Source organism: Dermacentor andersoni, chromosome 10 (assembly GCF_023375885.2).
Source record: "Dermacentor andersoni chromosome 10, qqDerAnde1_hic_scaffold, whole genome shotgun sequence".
NCBI classification, from domain to species: Eukaryota; Metazoa; Arthropoda; class Arachnida; order Ixodida; family Ixodidae; genus Dermacentor; species Dermacentor andersoni.
In genome coordinates, this window is record NC_092823.1 from 126,385,164 (window position 1) to 126,405,030 (window position 19,867).

At 43.5% G+C, this 19,867-nt stretch overlaps 1 protein-coding gene across 2 annotated transcripts; it reads left to right on the top strand.

Moving 5' to 3' along the window:
- Positions 1–71: 71 nt before the first annotated feature.
- Positions 72–19,636, top strand: NC2alpha (negative cofactor 2 alpha). 2 transcript variants are annotated; one of them, XM_050192558.3, is made up of 7 exons: positions 72–254; positions 1,925–1,997; positions 3,701–3,794; positions 10,773–10,892; positions 14,591–14,702; positions 15,949–16,043; positions 18,596–19,636. In XM_050192558.3, the coding sequence occupies exons 1-7, from the start codon at positions 213–215 to the stop codon at positions 18,735–18,737; spliced, it is 678 nt and encodes a 225-aa protein (XP_050048515.1). In that variant the 5' UTR covers positions 72–212; the 3' UTR covers positions 18,738–19,636. The 2 variants fall into 2 exon arrangements, with proteins under 2 accessions (XP_050048515.1, XP_054934013.1); XM_055078038.2 differs by lacking the exon at positions 72–254 and adding an exon at positions 413–860.
- The last annotated feature ends 231 nt before the right edge of the window (positions 19,637–19,867 follow it).

Genomic DNA, 19,867 nt, shown 5'->3' on the forward strand with positions numbered 1-19,867 from the left:
ATAATGTTTATCGTTTTGCGGAAAAGCGCAGCGCTCGACGCGTACGAAACTGCGGCATGTGCGTTCCACGGTGCGGCCGAATTCGCTTTGAGTTGGAATTAAAATCCCCTGGCTTGCTGCAGGGGCGAGAGAAAGCCGCCGAAGGAGTTGGAAAAAAATTCCCACATGCTGTACTGAGATTTTTTTTGTGTCGCAGCGGCGCATCGTCGAACATGGCAAACAAAAAGAAGAAATACAACGCCAGGTTTCCGCCCGTAAGCCAGCGCCTCTCCTGTCACAAATGCTGACGCGTTTCGTTTCTTGTATTGCTTTGACGAACGCGCGCTTTGAATGGACGCGGATCGCCGCATTGCGAGCACGGCCAAATGCTGCTGGCCCGCGCATGGGCGCAGCAGATGTCGCCGTGTTTACAGCCGCGGGTCAGGCGGACGTCCGAGTGTCGCGTTCGAACGACGATTCGGGGTCGGACGGTCGCGTTGCGAGTGCGCGCGTATGCGCCGGTTCGCCACTGCAATATGGTTGAGAGACCGAAAACGAGGGCCTCCCTCGTAGTACGAAGCCGTTTCCTTCGCCCGCCTCGACGTGCTCCACTTTTTTTTTTCTCTATACTTCTGTTTTTGTTGTTCATACCTCGCGTTCGACCCGCCGTAGCGAGGGCCGCTTGTCGCCAAGGCGGGCACGGAGTCAAAACTGACCCCTTCCTCCCCTCCTTCCCCGGGTCCGCCTGCAGCTTCCGCTCTGCTCGTGGTCACAACCACGGAAATCGAAAGGGTCCGCAATTTTTAAGAGCGCGATCGTGCGAGAGCCCTCGAGATGCGAATTGTTTGCCGAAGCGAAGACGGAACAACGTGCTCGCTAACGTATGTTCCACCGGCTGCTCTCGAATTTCGTCACTGCTTCTTATTTTATTTTCAAGGTTCACTCGCGTTTTACGTTCCTCCCTTCTTAATGCTTCTTTAAAACACCGTTCCCTCGGTGTTTCTCTATTCGTTCTTTTTCCGTCTTTCTTAATTTTTTTTTTCGCCCACTTTGTCATGTTGGCGCCAACGCGACCGTGATTTGCCTATGCGTGTTTTGTTTGCGGTAGCGACACAGTGCCTACGCTCCCCATCGCCAACGCTTCGATGGAACGAATGAGTTATCCATCATGCGTGCGTCTGTCTGCGAGCAAAGTTCGAAGGGGAGCCGTTATAAATAAGTGTGGCTGTATAGCGCGTTATGCATCGAGCATGGAAAAGTAGCAGAGCCGAAATGGTGGCCAGCACATATTGGCGTTTCTCGCGACGTTTGCGCCGATGAGCGAATCATTTTTTCTCGTCACTAAACTTGACTGCCTTTACAGTTGCACAGTGCGTCGGTGCGTCAGCAAGATGTTTGACGTCAAGCAAACTTTGAGCCTTGGCAAAGGGTCACAATTACCTGACTCTTTCAGATTTAGATGAAGCATACTAATACCTATAGAATGCAGAGATTGTCACTAGGCATTTATTGTGGCCATGTTTAGTCAAAGAGCTTGAAGGGCAATGATTATGATTAGGTATTGTATTGTCTTGTAAGTATTGTATTGCCCAATTTATTTGCAAGACTGAATCTTGGAATAAGCTTTTTGGTTTAGCAGGAATTGAATATTCTGTGCAGGAAGCCTGAGGGCAAGCATTTGCATTGATCCGTTTCATATTATTTTTGGTTCTGGGAGTGTGGCAATAAATTGAGCGTAACAAACGAAGTGAAGTTCTGTTTTTTTTTTTTTTTCACCATCTCCTTTGCTGTGCAGTTACTACTGTCAATGTAATAGCTGCAGTTAAGTTCTCCATGTAACCAAAGACTATGCCTACTGAGAACTGCAAAGGCCTTCTTTTGTGTGTGCATTTTCATGCCGTTTTTCTTTTCCATCTCTATATTTTGGTGCACTTCTGCTTCACAGGCAAGAATCAAGAAAATAATGCAGAAAGATGAAGAAGTCGGCAAAGTTGCTGCACCAGTACCTGTTATCATCTGTATCCTTCCATCTACGGGTGCTTCTTTCGATTAATCAGTGGTTTACTGTTGGTCACCAATATTCTTGTTCTGTTTCTTTCTTTGCTTGGTGCATACCTTGCTCAATTCTTTAAAGCCGCATTTGTCTACAACATAGGGTTACCTACAAAAAATTACCAGAGGCAACTCTCGGGCTAGTGTCCATGGAAGTTGCAAGGACGGTGGTTTAGCCAGCTTGTGCAGTGATCGGAGTGCCTAACATGACCCTTATGGCTTCAGACGGCTTCGTGAACTCTTCCAGTTTCATCGCTGTCAAAAAAATATTGCCCTGTAAATGCAGCAATTCACAAGAGAGTCAAACGAGAGAGTCTTAGTTTATCCGTACGTTTCCTCAGGTTTGCAGCTTACCGGGTTACTGGGGCCGTTGACAGAAGTAGCAAGGCTGGTGAGACATAACGTGGCATTTTGTGTAACTGCAATGTGTGTGAAAATTTTTTATGTAGTGTCACAGTGTTGTACCAAAAAAATGATAGAAATACTGCGTGGTAATGATTATGTTGCTAGTGACACTTTACACCAGTAGTGAAGAGGATGTTTAGTTCACTGCAGCATTAGTTTTGCATGCTTTCTGGCTAGACACTGCGTTGCCAGACATCACTTCGAGCTTTGTTGCTTCCGTGCACCTCTCCAAGAACCCGGCAATACGTTTACGGACACACTAAAGCTCCCTACTTATTGCTTTCATGTGTTCAGAAAAATATAATTACTTGTAAATTTCGAAAAGAAAGGCATAATAGATAATGCCTCAAAAGACGTCTGAAGCAACAAACAAGGAGATTGGGAAAATTCATGTTCTACCCGTTTGCATCCAGCTGAGTCATTGCAGCTTCTAAGTTCCTTATACTAGTTTTTGTGGGACGCTCGGTGGTCAACAGAGTGGGTCTCTATAAAGAGTATTGTTGTATCTTGTGCCTTGTACTCTAGACCAAAACCAAACCTAACAACACAAATATGGGCAATCCTATTTTAATTTAGCCACCACCACCATATTGGAAGTGGTGGGCTTGCTATACAGCACAGCATTTTCAAGAAAGTGGTTAATGGAGGCATTGTCATTCTTGCACGCAGTGATGCACAGTCTATGTGCTCGTAAAATTTTTTGCAGCTCAGTTACTTGGAAGGGATTTGCCATGCTATGTAGTTTAAGGGCGTATGAAACATGGTTAAGTTAAACTTCAGTTTCACCTACCGCCCTTTATGCTCAAGTATAGAAAAGTGTTACCACAGTTGCACGTAGCTGTGGTTAATGGAACTATTGCTTTTAAGTTGTTAATGTAAGATATTGCTATTGCTCTAAGCTGCAACTATTGTTCTGGTCTAACTGCTGTTAGCGTATTTCTTTAACTATTAACAGCTCATTATGGTACCACCTGGGAGCTCTGCTAATTTTTGTTCCCAGAAAAAGCTGCTATTCAATTTCGAGCAAATCTTATGTGCAGCTGGCCTCCTAACATAATGAAAAAACACAAGCAAAAGAATGATGCTATTACACCAGCCTTCTTGCAGGCATTGTTTTATTGTTGGAACTGCGTGTCATGTAAAAAGTGTTCACTTGTTTCTGTATCGCCAAGAACCTGCAGATTGTGATTTGCATTGTGAACGAATATGAAAACTAGCCTTGTGTACGTTGCCTTGACTCGCACTCGATTCTTGCAACACTCAGCACGAGCCCTTGAGCTTTTTGTAGAGTCCCTTGTAAAACGTGCCAGTGAAATCACAAGGTCGAGAAGTGCCAAGACGCTCTCCACGTCTCATTTGTGAGTGGCTCTGACCTTTGACCTTTGCTTTATCATTTTAGTTTTCATACTTGTGTGCTGTCTCTCTTACCACGGGGTGCACATATCATTGACAGGCTCACTCTCATCCCATTGTAGGGATACTACATTGAATGTCATTATAATGAGTTGCCAGATATAACAAAGTAAATGTAATGTTTCATTGGTCATACTTTATTTTTTGTAAGTTCTGCTGCTACAATGAAACCAAAAGTGTTAAATCTGAGAATATTGGTTATATGGGGTAGCTGTTTGCTCGCTCGCAGTTCAAGCTGTGTATCTTAGTAGCAAAGATATCAAATACTCAAAAAGAGCAACTTGAAACAGCACATGCATGCTCATTTTGGCTAACGGCTTGGCTTGGCTTGCCTGCAGTCAGCAAGCCTACAGGCTAGTCCTGTGTACTACCAATTGCACGGTTGCTTATAATTGTAGCAAAGTGCATTTTTTGTTTAGTGTTGGCCTTGTGCCACATATCAGCATAGCAAGTTGTCGATGGGCCATCATAATTGGCAGGAGACCATTTGGTGGCCTCTTGGATGCATGCCACTTGCGTTTTCTTTTTCTTTATTAACTCAATCACTTTTTTTTTTCTCCGATGTCAGTGTGTACACTTGTAATGAATATCGGATATAACGAAGGTATTTTCATGTCATATGTAACTTCTTTATAAGCGAGTTCAGCTGTATCAGCATAACTTCAAAGACAAACCATTCAAGTTTGCATTGTTGCATTTTTAAGTTCACCTGCATTTGTAACTGGCTTGATTCAGAATCGGGCTTCAAAATGTGCACCTGTAAGCAAAAGTATATGGACCATGAGTTTGAAGAAAAAACACAAATTCTTTTGTACCTTCGTCGGACAGGCTGAAATTGACCACTGCAGTTCAGATTTTAATTACCACACGGAACACCATCGTGCACTCGTCAAATATCAACTGCTGAAGAAGTATACATTTTTTTTGCGAAACTTGAGGTCCGTACACTTCTGGATACAGGCATACCTTTGGTATTTGGATGTACTTAGCATAAATCCAAATGCAAACAAGTCGGAAGCAACTAATATGTGTAGTTGCGTTTCCAAGCCTTCCTGCACTTGTGACAAAAGCTAAATCGATTCAGGCTCCAAGATGTGCATTTGGTGCTACACCACGCGTAAAAACCAGGTGCAGAGCAATTTCAATTCACCCTTTTATGTCATTGTGTATGAGGCATCGTAGGTCATAGCTCATAGCATTTTTTTTTTTCTGTTCTTGTTTCAATTTATGCCTATGAAGACTTCCCAAAGTTGGAATTTGAAGAATACCGCAGTTGAACTCGAAAAGCTTTAAAAAATTTGGTGAGAACTACCAAAAACTTTTGAATCACTTAGTATGGTAATTGTAGTGTTTATCTAGCTTGTAGCACAGTAGCCCTTCATTACAAGATAGTAATTATCTATTACAAATTTGCAGACTTTATTCCCTAGGAGCACTGTGAACAGAGAAGTATAAATGTTTATGAAGTGTAATCATGCAATATTCATGTAACAGTAGCCAAAATTAAGTGCTCTGGCTAGAGTTGTTTCCCACTGTACAGAAATGCCCTGCATTGTTATACCTACATCGATTCTATAAGTTGGTGTCGCTGCTACGAAAATTGGGCTATGAAAAAATCTCTCAATGACTGTATTTGTTTATTTTTTAATCATTTTTTCCCCTAAGCTTGTTGCAAATGAAAAAAAAATCTTAAAATCATTAGCTTCATTATGACAACCGTATACAAGCTCTAAATATGTGGCATTTTCACTATTGCGTTTTACGACTACCAACACTTGCATAAATGCAATCGATGAGAAATGTACCTGTCACCGAATGTATTTGTGTGAATGTTGCGCTGTTGCTCGCCGTATTGATACATTAGAGTTGGCCGTAGTGCCCGATATCTCAACCATAACCTGAACGAGAGGAATTTAAGGCCACATTTAGTCCGCTAGATGTGTGGCAGTCCGGGCAGGGCAAAAGTTGGTGACAGACCGTGGACGGTCAACGTGCCTTGCCTTTCTCCCAAAACCCCGGACTTTCATGCGGGATTCCTAGTGCACCATTAAAACAATGTTTTGTTTAGCTGTCACCACCCCTCCCCCAAATTTGAGGGGATGGCTGTCTTGCCAAGTAAGCTGGCATTGAGACTGCCAAAGTTGGTGACTTGGTTGGCCGATCCTTGATACCAGCGCACAATGTGCATTCTTGCAAGGATTTGCAAAGGTCAGTTCTAGAACCAGTGCAGTCTCATAGACCCCACACTCCTCATACATTAGCCAATGGAGCTAACCAACGAGTGTCTTTAGCAGGATATCTCAGCAGCTCTACAAGGAAGCTGGGGCTTGACTGACAACAATCCTCTAATGGTTTATGTGCAATTTCTATCTCCTACTCTATTATAAAGATGTCATTCCGAGTTAGGCCAGCACCTGGTACCCTGCCAAGTTTCATGGTGTTCTACTACGTCATTCCTATGTGGTGCGCATACGTTAAGGAAAAGATTGTGACAAACGAAATTTCTCAGGTGTTTTGGTATCCACAATGTCTCTACAATTCTCTGTGTTTTGGGAATTTTATGCAGTATATTGACTGAGACCCAGATTGTATTTCTATAGGCTCACGCTTGCGGAAGTGCTGTGGCTGTCTGGGGCTAGTTGATGCATCACCTTAATGACAATACTTTTTGTGCTGGCAAACATTGTGGATTGCCTCGCCTGCAAGGCACTGTACAGCCCCTGCGATTATTGCGCCGACCACCTCATACTATGTTGTGTGCGCTTTCCCCGGAATTTTGGCATACCTGATTGGCTACGCACAATGTTACATACCTTGTGTTCTCTGTGACAGCCCAGCGAGTGCTATAAATTGCTGGTAGACATTTACCTCAGGTTGTCCTTTTGCTAGCAACTCCCTCACCCACCCCCTGCAGATGCATATGCACACAACAAACAAACAAACAACTTTTCGCTGGTACTCCAAAATGAGGGTCACCGGCTCTCGAGGTGGTTATGTGCAAGGACTTCCAGGCGCATGTTTCCGAGCTCCCAGCACTTGCGTTGAATGGAAGCTTCATTAGTGGGGACCCTTGCGCCTCGTAAATCAACTCTTGTTAGCCCCCCCCATATGTCTTCTACTATCTTCCCTTTCTTGTTGTTTTTCATCCTATTGCATGGGCAAGCGAAGAAAAAGGACTTTCAGGAAGTCCTCTTTGTGCATCACAGTTTAGTGTTCTGACAACTTCAACACGGAATCGGGTTTGTTTTTTTGTTTCTTGTCGTCTGTTCAATGAGTCGTGGAGTATTTGTGGCATGCGCACCTTGGAATAGTGCGCACTGTTAATAATGTGTTTAAACATAAGCGATTTGATTGTAGAGAGGCTAGGCAAGTGACTCTGGAAAGGGCACGGGTCAAAAGAAAAGTGGAGCAGGAGAGGGAGTCGTAGAAATGCAAAAGAAGAGATTTGGAGGAAAACAGCAAAACGTAAATACAAAATAGCATGCACAAAAAGCCCTTGGACTACACACGAGTCTCTAGATCATGGAAGACGCCTAAGTAGGGCATACCTGACATTTTCTACTTGTCTATATATATATATATATATCCTCTAAACCTCTATATATAAATATAATATATATAACATCTATATATCCTCTAAACCCTAGAAAAAAAATACCAACAAGTCTTGGGGTGCTAAATGATTTGTTAAAATGCTTGTTTCTACGAACAAGTGTTGGTACCCTGTAGGTGGATGTGTCATGAATGGTGACATAATTATGTGCTGGCTCACTATTCCCACGATCACTGTGACCAATGCACACAAGTGAAGCTAGAAGAAATGCAGGCAGCACTTCTGGTAATCTTTTTATGATCAGCGTTCCCCCACCTAGCCTTCTTGCTGCACATCAGCATAATGTGTCATGACGTCAGGATAACATCAATAAAGCCGAGTGCAACATTTGTAGAACAAGTATAGCATAAAATTAAAATACATTATAAATATTTGCCTGCCATTATGCTTGCCAAGTCTCGTGTTTTACATGAGCCCTGAACCACTATTTTATCGAAGTGTAGAAAGGCATTTGAAGTGAAAATAGGCTATTTGAGAAATACTTTGCTGCAAAAAGGACTTCAATGCATTCAGCAGAAGCGGAGTTATTGTCAATCAAACATGGCCTCCGCTGTGCTCCCGTTCCTTCTTGAATGTCTTGCACTGCAAAGGCTACGGCGCAGAGTGGCGGGCCCACAACGTTCTGCCTTCTAAATGTCACCGTGGCGCGCAGTTGAAATTTCCTTTTGAATGTTAACGTAGGCGCCACAACTTCCGCCTTTGGTGCCTAGGTCGTGCTAAACATAAGCCAAACATGGTTGTCATCAGTGAGCCGCAGTGCACTTAGCCGGTGGGCTCATGGCGGCACTCCGCGGCGGCCACGGTATCTACGCCACTTAGCCGACTGCAGCTTCAAGTGAGCTATCGGCCAATAGCAGCCATCTACTAGAGTGATGAAATAGTGCATCCGATGACGAAATAGTGCTTCTAGAAGAGAGGAATGACAGGGCCTTCTGTTGAAAAGAGAGCGTTTGAGGGAAAAGTGACTTTGCGAACCGCTTGCGAGCTCCACGCACCGCGTATGACAGCAAAATTTGGCTGAGATGTTCACAGCAGCATATGCTACCCGTGGAATATGTTATTTCACCAAGCCCGAAGGGTGGTTGAGGGCCTCTTTGAGCATGAGAATAGTGTCGTGGAGTTTTTACAACTTAGGAAGCGCATGTCGTTACTCCTTTAACACATTCCACCTCAACTAATGGTCATGTGTTGCTGTAGGCACTTTGTGATGAATTGACAGCAAAGTAAAAACATATAAATACCTTCTTTTCTTCTTTTTATTCCCCTTTTCTCTTATGCCAAGATGTAAGCATTCCTTACACTTGAAACAAATGCTTACCATTAACCAATACAGCAATGGCTGTTACTGTAGCTTTTGTGCACTTATATGTCGAAGCTAGTGCTAGGCACTGAGTTTCTATAAAAAAAAGTTGGGCACTAAGTGTTCGCTAACTTTAGTTCTGCAGTTGAAGCATGCCCCCTAAATGCATTAGGTAAATGGTGAATTAGGGATATTGTTAATTAATTATTGTACATATTGGCAATAAGGCGCAAATTGTGATTTGCACTGTTAGTGTAGTTAAATTTCTAGTATTTAGTAGTGCACTATTTGCTGTGTTTAGATCCCTGGCAGTCACTTTCCGCACTTCCATGCAGATGGTCAGCTTGTTTTCCTTAGGCCTGTTGACGTTGCAAAGGTCTGTGTATGGTGGTCTTGAATGGTTAGCACACTGCAATTCAGTAACTGTGTTGCATTTTAATATCTAGCCTATCTCTAGTTTGTTCATTTAATCATGGTGGCACCTTCTGTATGTTTTTTTGTTTTTTTAACATCAGTGCAATGGCACCAGAGCGGCACTGGTTTTGAATGCAGTGCACAGAATAAGCTGTTGCATTGAATAACGCAAGCGCCATACTCGTCAGTGCGGTTCTGCCATGCCATGGAGCTCGTGATTTGTTGGTGGGTGAAATCTGTGAAATCTTTCTTAAGCCTTGCGAAACAGCTGGTGTTCATTCACGTGAGCAGCAGCAGCTGTCAAAGCCGCTGCGTGAATATTCATTTGACGAACAATGGATGCATGCGTCGTTCGCCTCTAATATAATTTCCACGCGAACTCCTTTGTCCTTGCTGTACCGCTTTAAGTGGAAACTTCACCTGGGGGCTGGCTCTTGATTTCTCTATTCAGATACATGTGAAATGCAGAAATGCTTTCATTAGACAGCTGTTAGACCTGTTTGAATAGAGCTTGTGGCATTTGAAAGAGAAAGCTGTACTCTACCACCTGCAGACAGTCGAATTTTGAGTTAAGGCATCGTAGCTTCTACTAAAATTTCAGAGGAATAGGTAAATTTCAAACTCAAGCATATATTTGACTTACGCATAACTCTTCGCCAAACGTAGGTATTGTGCTGCTGTAAATCGCACCTGGTGTATCGACTTAGGTAGATGCATGCAATATATAAGTTTACAGATTCTGTGAAATTGTTACAGTATCTACAGAAGTCCTACTTGCAGATTAGTGGCATATTTGAAAACAATGTATAGTACATTAACTTCTTCCACTTTAGTGCAGTTTACAGAGTTGTGATATCATTTATGGTTGCTGAATTACCTAAGTTGTAAAGATAATTGAGTTCTTCAAAATTTTTCTATGTTTAACAATATTGTTAATACATCAATGACCTAAATAATAAAATCTATTGCCGTCAATCGGTTGTTCCCAACTTATTATTTTATGTGCAACAACCCTCACTAAATTTGGTGCAGTGTGTGCCAAGCAAAACAATTTCTCTATTACCATGTGTTCAGGTAGCAGCTGCCAAAGTAAACCTACCTCATAAATCCCAACATATTTATGGCAAATAAACCCCCACGATGGAGCTGCTTTAATGAAAGAAATTGTTATCCTGGGTGTAACACAAAGATTCAAAGAAAATCCATACATCTTTTTCAGAAACTAGTTTGCGTTTCTCAAACTCAGATGTCTGGGCTTATTTGTCTGGGTCCGAGAGTCCTGGTTTTCTGGGTTTCTCAGCCCAGGTTGGCGAACTTACATTTTGCGGGGTTTCTCAGGCTCACTTTTCATACAAGTTTTTGGGCTTTTCAGTCCCGGTCTGAAAATCCGAAGTTTCATACGGGTTTCTGGGTTTCTCAGACTTGGGTGTTGTACGGGTTTTTCAGACACCTGTTTATAAGAAGTCACTACAGGCTTTCTGTTTAGTTTTGTGCTACTCTCCAGTGGATAACGACCTTTCCTTTTCATAATAAATTTGTTTATTTTTTGACACCCTCCCTCCTCACTTCCACCCACCTTTCCCGATTGGTTGGCAGGAAGGCGTGCATCCTGGCGGACGAACGTCTGCTCTTCCTGAAGGAGTTGGTCTCCACAGTGCCCGACGTCCAAGGTGACGAGGAGCCCTACGAGGTACCTGTGCGGCCCAAACTTACCGGGTGAGCTTCGTTTTACTGCATCAGCTGTCATGGGCTCTCGAAATGGTAAATTCGTCATGTGCACACACCCCTGAGAAAAGTGGGTTCACCATTGTTGTGGCCTTAAATTTACACTGACTTAGTGACCAATACTCGGGCCTGAAATTACTTTGCTTATCCGAAGCGTGAGGAAAATATATTCGTACACGCTAATGCTTTGTAGGATATCTATTTTTCCTCTTTACATTTGTGTTCCCATCCGTTATCGGTACTTGGAAGTAGTATGATACCGTTTGGAGCATTCCTCTGAGTGTAGCCCTGGATTTTTAGTGCATGTCATGCATTCATTACTGAGGTTTCTTTTTCATGTGATGGAGAAATATAACTTTCCACTTCACTAATGTCATTGTAACTGTCACTGAAGCCAGGGGAATCGCTCTCGTAAAACACGTGCTTTGAGATTGCCGTCATGCAGAGCACCGGTGAAAGGGCAACACAAGTCGATGGTGTTTTTTTTTTTAACCATTTGGTTGCTTATTCAAGTGCTGCCATCTATGGAGAAGACGATAAAATAGTAGACGTGCACATCTGTGTGAGCGCCTGAAAGATAGTACAGCACACCCACCGAGAAAAATATGTGCGGCATAAAAGCTTTCGCTGGGCAACTCTCGACAGCAGACCAGATTGGCCATTCTCTCATGGCAGGTGGCTCCCAACAACGAACCGCAGAGAGTTAAGCAAGCACTGACACAACATTTCTGTCTTTCAAATTATCAGTTTCCTTAATATGCCACACATATCTGTAAGGACTGTTTCAGAATAATAAAGGTACTGGGTTGAAGACAAAATGATCATTTTTGCTGACCGAACTTCCTAGCCACAACAGGCGTGCTAATGTGTCTAATACGGCATGTGGAAAGACAAAAAGACAGATGCCATGCCTGATGGAACCTATTGGAACGTGTTTCCTATAAAAATTACCAGAAAGAAACCTGATGCGGTTGTTCAACCACCATGGGAAATAGGGGTGGAAAGCATGGATTTTACTACGATTTGGGCATGGCTTCATCAAAAACGCAAACTGCTGCTACTTTTATTTTTCTTGTGCTTCATGCATGTTTCATGTTACATGTGTTACATGAATGCACATTGCATTCCATAGAACCGTGGAGTGTTTTATGTGTACAACTTCAGAGTGTGCGTATCACTAGATCTGGATGGCTTTTGGGCAGTGACATTCACCATAGGTGACTATATTAGATGCATTATTGGAGAATTATTTTTACATTTAATGTTCTGGAAACTATACAGTGGCAGAAATTGAATAGTCTACAAGGTTGATCATTGCCATACGGCGAGTTTAAAGAGACATTATTAGGTTAAGATGCGAACCCAGAGGACTGTCCAAAGCCAAAAGAACAAGGTTTAGTCAAATTCATGTGCTACCCATCCTTCCAGTGCTCATTGAGGCGATCTACCCGCTGTGCACGTTGACAGTAGGGGTAGCTATTCCTCCAGTAATATTGGTATTAAATTCCATGCCGTGGAAAGCTGTTGCATGTGGTTGTTGGCAAACTAGTCGTACATTGGATCGTGCAAGAAAACACGGAGTGCCAAACGCAGGGCAATGGAAAAGAATACACAGGACAGGGTGTGTTTAGCGTTGCTCGTTTAACGTCACATTGTGGTGAGGACACAAACACTGCTAGATCTGTAAGTTAAGAAGCAAACTCTTTATCAGGCGAACTTGCGCTAGAAAAATAAACGGCACTTAAATCAACATGATAGCGACAAGCACAGTTGTAATTCGTTGAAATCGAAATTCACAGGTGAAGTCCATCTACTATTTATGCATGACTCTTATATTCCAGCGTAATCGCAGGTGCTCGTGTACATTCGGGAATATATCGTATTTATCAGATCCTAATGCACCTTCAATTGCAGCACGAACCTCAATCTTTATACATAAAATAAACGTAAAATGCAAAATACCCTTTCTTTTTCTGTCACCAGATCTTCATGGTTTTCATGACTCTTCAGGTTTTCGTGAATCAAGTCCTACGTGTTATATTCAAACTTGTACACATTACAGAAAGCAACCCATTACAAATACGATTACTTCATTCAGAAAAGTAATTGGTTGCATTTACCAATTACTGACACACGAAAGTAATTTAGAAATTGCTCAAATGTAATTTATTACTTTTATGTTACTTTCATCTAAACATTTATTATCATTGCACAGGTATAGTAAACTGAACAAGCTAGCCTGGCGCTTTCAGTTGGTCCTATGCAGCCCTTCACACATTGCTTATCTTCACTCACAGTTGCCTTTAAAAGGTTTCGTTGGTCATCTTTCCTCGTCTTTGTTGTGAAGACAAGTGGCACCGAAAAGTCACTCAATATGTGCGCTGGGGGGTAGGGTGGGTTTGTAACATACGGACATTTTGCGCAGAAGATTGTTGTTATTCAGCATCTGCGTCCTCCGTGAAGTGCAGTGCTTCGTTGTTGCTGGGACTTGGAAAAAGACCGCTGCCGGTTGGGGGCAGTGAAAAGCTGAAAAGAAGTTATCCGTATTTTATTTCCTGGCATTGATGTCCTAAATGGGCCTAAGCTATCGATACGTACCAGCAGCAGTTCAGTTTGTCGGCCCACATCTGGTGTCGCCCCGTTAACCCTTTGAGGGTCGAATTATTTTAAAAAAACTTTCCCAGGTGGTCAAATTACTTTATTGCGGACCTTGAATGTACAAAATGTATAAAGTTGGGAATAAATAGTAAAAAATAATTAGGAACAGTATTTTGGTGTCGGCATCACTCAGAACTGCAAAATGTTCAATAGTATTTCCGAGCGTGGTACTCCTTGAAACATGGGTCTACGCACAGCGCCTTATCGCAGTCTGCACACCTAAAGTGCGCGTCTGTTCTCTTGGAGCGAGGAGTTGTGTTGGCGCACACATGACGTCTCTGCGTGCGGCTGCCTTGGGCGAAGAGCGAGAATACCTCGTGAGCGGTGGTGATAAACAAGCTAAGACCAGTGCCAATCAAGATAGAAATCAACTTCCGCCGCCCCTGCGAGAGCGTGGCGACAAAGAGAAAAATGACGTTTCACGTGCCTCCGTTGCGATCATGCGGCGAAACCAAAACCGCCAAAGGGGCGTTGCCGCAGTCTGAGCGACGCGCTGACGCTAGAAATCAGCTCTGTTTATCTCCCCAAGAAGGCAGCACCAATTTGAAACGCATCTTGTAAGTGCTAAGAGGTGGCAGCACCTCCTGGTGAGCATGCATCGTCATTATGGCGCGAAATTTCAAACGGAGGGTCGGAGCCGTACCCGTACGGCAAAGACCTTGCAGGACAGAAAACCACCGCCGTACATGTACGGCAAAAACCTTCAAAGGGTTAAGATCGGGAAATAAATACTGCATCGGCGAGGCTGCTACTTGGCACGATGTCAAGCATTCTAATGTAGTTCCCACCAAATTCAGGTTCTCAAAGCTGCGTCGCCTGTCACAGCATATCTCATCAGTAAAGTAACTGGTTACATGTAATTGGTTACCGAAAAAGGTAATTTAATTACGGTGTGTGTTACCGAGTAAACGAAGTAATCGTTAAAATTACAACATTAGAAAATTAAATTGATTAATTAATTACATGTAGTCCCCGGTGTAGAAGTCGGTAGTATATTACCTGACAGTCTCTATTTGGTCTCTGTTTTGCAGTGTCCGAAAGCTGCGTGCCAAGAATGGAAGCAGCGACGTACCGGGACCCAGTCACTCCACCGCGGAGGAGACGGACAGTGCCGAAGACGAGGAGGACGACTACTTGGAAGAGGTTGGTGTTGAGCTTTTGGCCGAGTCATTAAAGTCAACGATCGATTTTACGGACGCCCAATTTTTCGGACTTGCCCGATGATTTAGATGCCTTCGCGTACGTCATAGAGTCAGTGTATAATAACATCGGAAATTTAGGACACAAAAACCCTTCCCCGTCCAGTTTTCCGGACTTTTTGCCATGACCAAAGGTAGGCATTATCGAAGCCACCACCGCTGCCATGTTGATTATCTCAACATGGCAACAGTGAAGCACACCAAGAGTGGGAAGGGGCAATCGTCACAAGACACAGTATCTATTCCTTAATAATACATGCATGCACACACCATCTCCTGTCGCAGTATGAGCACCGATGCGCCTAGTAAGTGTACTGGCAGGCCTTGAGAGCTATTTCGGATGTGCGTGTGGTGATTTTAACCCTTGGCGGCATGTAAGAGGCATGCATGCATTTTTTTTTATGTCCTATGTTGACTGTATTTCACTGGCTCACAGAAAGGGCTGAAGTGCTGAAGCAGTGATCGCTCAGCCTGTTGACGTTTCGTGTGCATCCGGGGAGAGCATTGCAAGCCTCCGATTTCGTGCAGTGCTCGTTGCTAAACACCAGCATGAGCTAATGTTTTTGTTTTTTTACTGTTTAGCAGCATCCGCTTGCATATGGCGACTAGCGTTGCAAGAAATTGTAAATCATTGTAAATCATTGTAATCACAATTTGAAGTCATTACATTGTGAGTTGTACCTACCTTTTCTTTTTCTGCTACCTGGCACAGTACCAGTGGTAGTATTGCACATTCTGCATTGGCAGATTTGGGGAGGTTACATATGACAATCGGTGACATTGCAGGCAGTGCCTCTTACCACAGTATCTGTGCACGTGAGCTTGACTCTCTAGCTGGAAGCGGGACTCCCTCGAGAGAAATAGTGTGCGAGCTGCTGTTCAGATATTCTTGCAGCTGCGTGATACTTTGCGAATGGAATTGTCCCCGTGTAATCAATGCGCCCTGCTTGTCTGCATGCAGTTCTCAAACCTGGTGAAGGGGCCCTTTAAGGAGTGGCCAGTGCTCCCATTAGAGTTAAGAGAATGTGCAGCGTGTAAAAGCACACCTGCAAGTTGTGACAAAAGGTCTATCTTAATGCTAAACCGTTTCTCTCTTTTGGCGGGGGGGGGGGGGGGGGGGGGGGGATCATTTTCTTGTTCAGTGCAGTGAGACCTGTAGTCTTTACTGACCTCAAATGCTACTTGTGCAGGAGACGGACGACGGGAGCAGTGAAAACACAGCCGAGGCCCTGTGTCCGCCAGTCTATCAGGGCATTCGGAATGCTGCCTACGGCCACCCCCCAACGTGAGTATCATCTCTCGAGTGTTTCAAGAAATTAAGCAGGGCGTGCGAGGTGACACGGTATACTATGTCTGCACCATTCCTGCAGAAGACACAGCTTGTCTCGTTTGCAGAGGAGACAAGCTGTGTCTTCTGCAACTGCCTCACATGCCACTTTTCTGGCATCAGGGGCAGTTTAGCCTGCACAGAACACTTGTCTGCCTGGAAGCCTACTCTGAAGTGCCGGTAATGAAGTGAAAAAAAAATTATAGGTACCGAAGCTGCTCTCGAAGCCTGCTGGCTAGTTCACGTGTCATTACCATACAGGTATCTGGTGCAGAAGTTACTAAAAATACACAGCATAGATGGGAACAATGTACACGCAAGAAGTAAAAATAACACATTTTATTGTCAGCATGGTTTCAATGGGGCAGCAAGGGCAAAAATAGAAACACAGAAGAAATATCCTCACTTCAAATGTGTAAGGATTTGGCACAATTGCATGGTATAAGGGAGCATGAAGTTACAGAAGCATGCAGGGGGGGAGGGCGTAATCATGGAGCATTCGTCGGTAGTCCTGACGAATGCAGTGGTCATTACAGAAAAGAAACGAAAAATGAAGTCGTGAAAAAAAAAAAACTATGTAGATGCATGCTGCAATTGCATTGATCTTCTCTAAACTATGGCTTAATACTATGGCTGAAAATGCTCTGCAGATAACGTGGACGTCAAAGCTCTTTTTTTCTTTTTTCTTTTTTTCCGCCCCGTTTGGACTGCATCAGCAATGTACAACAGCTGTCAAGCTGTACCTACTGTGTGTACATCATTTTACTTTGTGTCTTCTGTGTTTCTAATTTTTTCAGCATAAGCAAATATGTTATATGTAGCTAATGAATGCACTGTTTTGTCGCGTACTCTACAAAAATTTTTTTTAATTAAAGAAAAGTCACAAGGACAGTTTATCAAACAGCTTTCTGGACAATACCTTTCTTTTTACTTGTGCATCCTCCCCTAGCAGCACATCCATCTCACGAAAGCTAGCATTTGTGAAATATCCTGAAATTTCAGTGTAGAATTGGATCTCCAGTTTCAGACTGCTAGTAGACAGTTTTAGTTTAGCGTACGCTATGCCATTGTGTACGCTTTTATAAAACAGCAGGTCGTCACTGCACATGCGCAGAACGCTAAACGACCCATAGTGTATAGCGTACGCATACTATTTCTCAGATTTAGCGTTAGCATCTTTGCGTGGTTTGCGTAAAATGTGGCGCCATTCCCGGCTGCCCACTTCGAATTGAATTTGGTGTTGCATTTGTGAAATGCGCTTCGTTCGTAGCAAATGACTGTGTAGACGGCTTTCGCTTAGTCTCAGGCCGCTTTGACGACAGAGTATTACGGATAAACTTGTGGTGTTTTCGAGATAGCTTCTCGTTTCGAACGAGTCGAAGCCTAACGAAAGAAAGGAAGGATGTTATGACCATCCCATTTGCAACGGGGCGGTGGGTTGCACCACCAAGCTCTTGCTATTGTACTGCCTTGGTTTAAAAAAAGAAAAAGAAAAAAGAACACGATGAACTCCCACAACCAAATTTCCTGACCCCCTATTGTGAACTTTCCTTTTGTACGTCTCCGTTTTTTGTCATTTTCCTACTTTTCTTCCACCAATATTCCAATCGCCTCTTACTTCAGAAACATTTGAGATGTCAGCGCCACCTATCGCTACAGTTGGGAGATAGCCGCAACGACAGCATATGGCCTCTGAGATTTGAAGATCTCGGAGGCCAACTAAAACTGCAAAAACGTGCGCTGCTTAGCGTAGGCTATTTGCTTACGCTAAACTAAAACTGTCTAGTAAAATTTTGTTTACGGTATGTCGTTTTGGTGTAAAATGTATGATTATCGAATCCTTCATGGCAGGATGGATCAACAGATAGGAGCTACAAAGAGGCAGCTATTCAAAACTTCTTAGTGCCTAAATTCAGTAACAAACATACTTCTTTGCATAAAAGTAGCAAGAGATCTGTGCTTGCTCACAGGTAGAGAAATGCAGGTGACACGAAAGCAGACAAACAATCAAGATTTCTTACTTCCTGAAGAATTCTGTGTCCCTCAGCACGATCTCTAGCATGCAAATATATGCAGTGAAACCTCAGTATAATAAGCGTAGGTGTTAGGAATTATCAGATGGAAAGAAGTGAATATAAAGTGTTTCTCGCAAATGTCATCATCTAACGAATAATTGCTTTGAACAAATATAACGAAGGTATTTTCACTTCAAATGCGACTTTGTAAAAAGGTTCGACTGTGTTTGTGCCAGCACCCATCAGGTCTTTGCTGCACTGCATCATTTGTCTTTTGCATCGCATAGCCATAAAGAACAGCACGAGTTCACACACATTGATGTCTTACTATAGTATTTATCGTACTGTAATTGAATCAAACGCTTCAGTGATGAAAGCTGAGACAGTGGGACATTTTGCTTCGACGCACTCCAAAAATGATTTACTTTGTCAATGTACTCCTTCACTGCACTTTTTTCTTGTGCCTCACCACTCACTCTACGACATTCTTTGCAGATTTCCACCTGCCATCCAACACCTACCCCAGTTCCCAGCAAACTTCATGGCCAGCTCAGCAGCAAACATCATGGCAAGCTCAGCAGCAAACATCATGGCCAGTTCAGCAGCAGCGAAGCCAGATGATGACTATGATTCTTGAGGACTTGATAGAACTTCAACATACACACACACATACACACACAAAGAAAAGAAAAAGAGCGGATGTGATATGCAACCAACCTCATTCACAAGCCCTGGGGCGACTGAAGTGCTTCGTGTGGCTTTCAACACTTTGAGTCACCAGCTGATAAGACTGACTAGAATGATAAGTGGAGTGATCAGTACAGCTTCACATTTTCCACAATGGGGCGTGAAGCAGCCTACTTGTTCATTGCCTTGAAATCAAGTTCAGGGTGTTTGTGCTTTCCTTGCCAATCCAAGGATGAAGGAGACGAAAAGCAAGCCAAGCCAAGGCACACAGAAAACTGGACCAGCTTGCGACGAAACATCCAGTGCTCTTGGCATAGCATTTCTGTCAATTTGTGCAAATCCTGTCCAAAGCTCAATGTGACACCAGTGCGACCCAGGTACTGCACCAGTGCAGCACTAGAGTGGTCACTTGCTTAGCAGCAAGACTTATGGCAACAATACAAATACAAGTGTTTGGTGACAAAGCCTGAATTGTTCATAAGCATCAGCATTTCACTGGTCCTGTCTTACGACTGGGACTCTGCACCGAAACTGTGCGAAGCCTTCAGATGTACCTACAGAGCATGCCATACGCTCCGCATAAAGCATACCCTCACTGTACCCGGCCCCCGTTTTCCCTATCTCCCTTTCACATCGCCCTTCCAAGAGTGTTCATTCATTTGTGTCACCCACGTCATCATTGTCAAGTCGTGATGTCCCAGAAGATGCACGTCTGCGTCTGCCACTGAAGCATCCCCTCGAGGTTGTGTTGTACATAGGCGGCCCCTTCCTTCCACGTTGTCTGTCAGGTGTGACGTAGTAACTTAAGTTGAACATAAAATGTTTGCTAATAAAATTGATTTTTTTATACTTGTGGGTGTAGCCTCTTGCCTGCCGTGACCATTTAGGGAGTGACACATACATGCAGCGAAACATCCTCATAAACAGAGACCAACCCACCATGTGGGGTTTGAGGCTGCGGCATTCTCCTGCCGAGTGCCAGGCTGTGGGATCGATTCGCAGCCATGGCGGCTGCATTCAAATGCAGGCAGAATTCAGTAGTGCTTGTAAACTACTTAATGTGCCCTTTGGGTGCACATT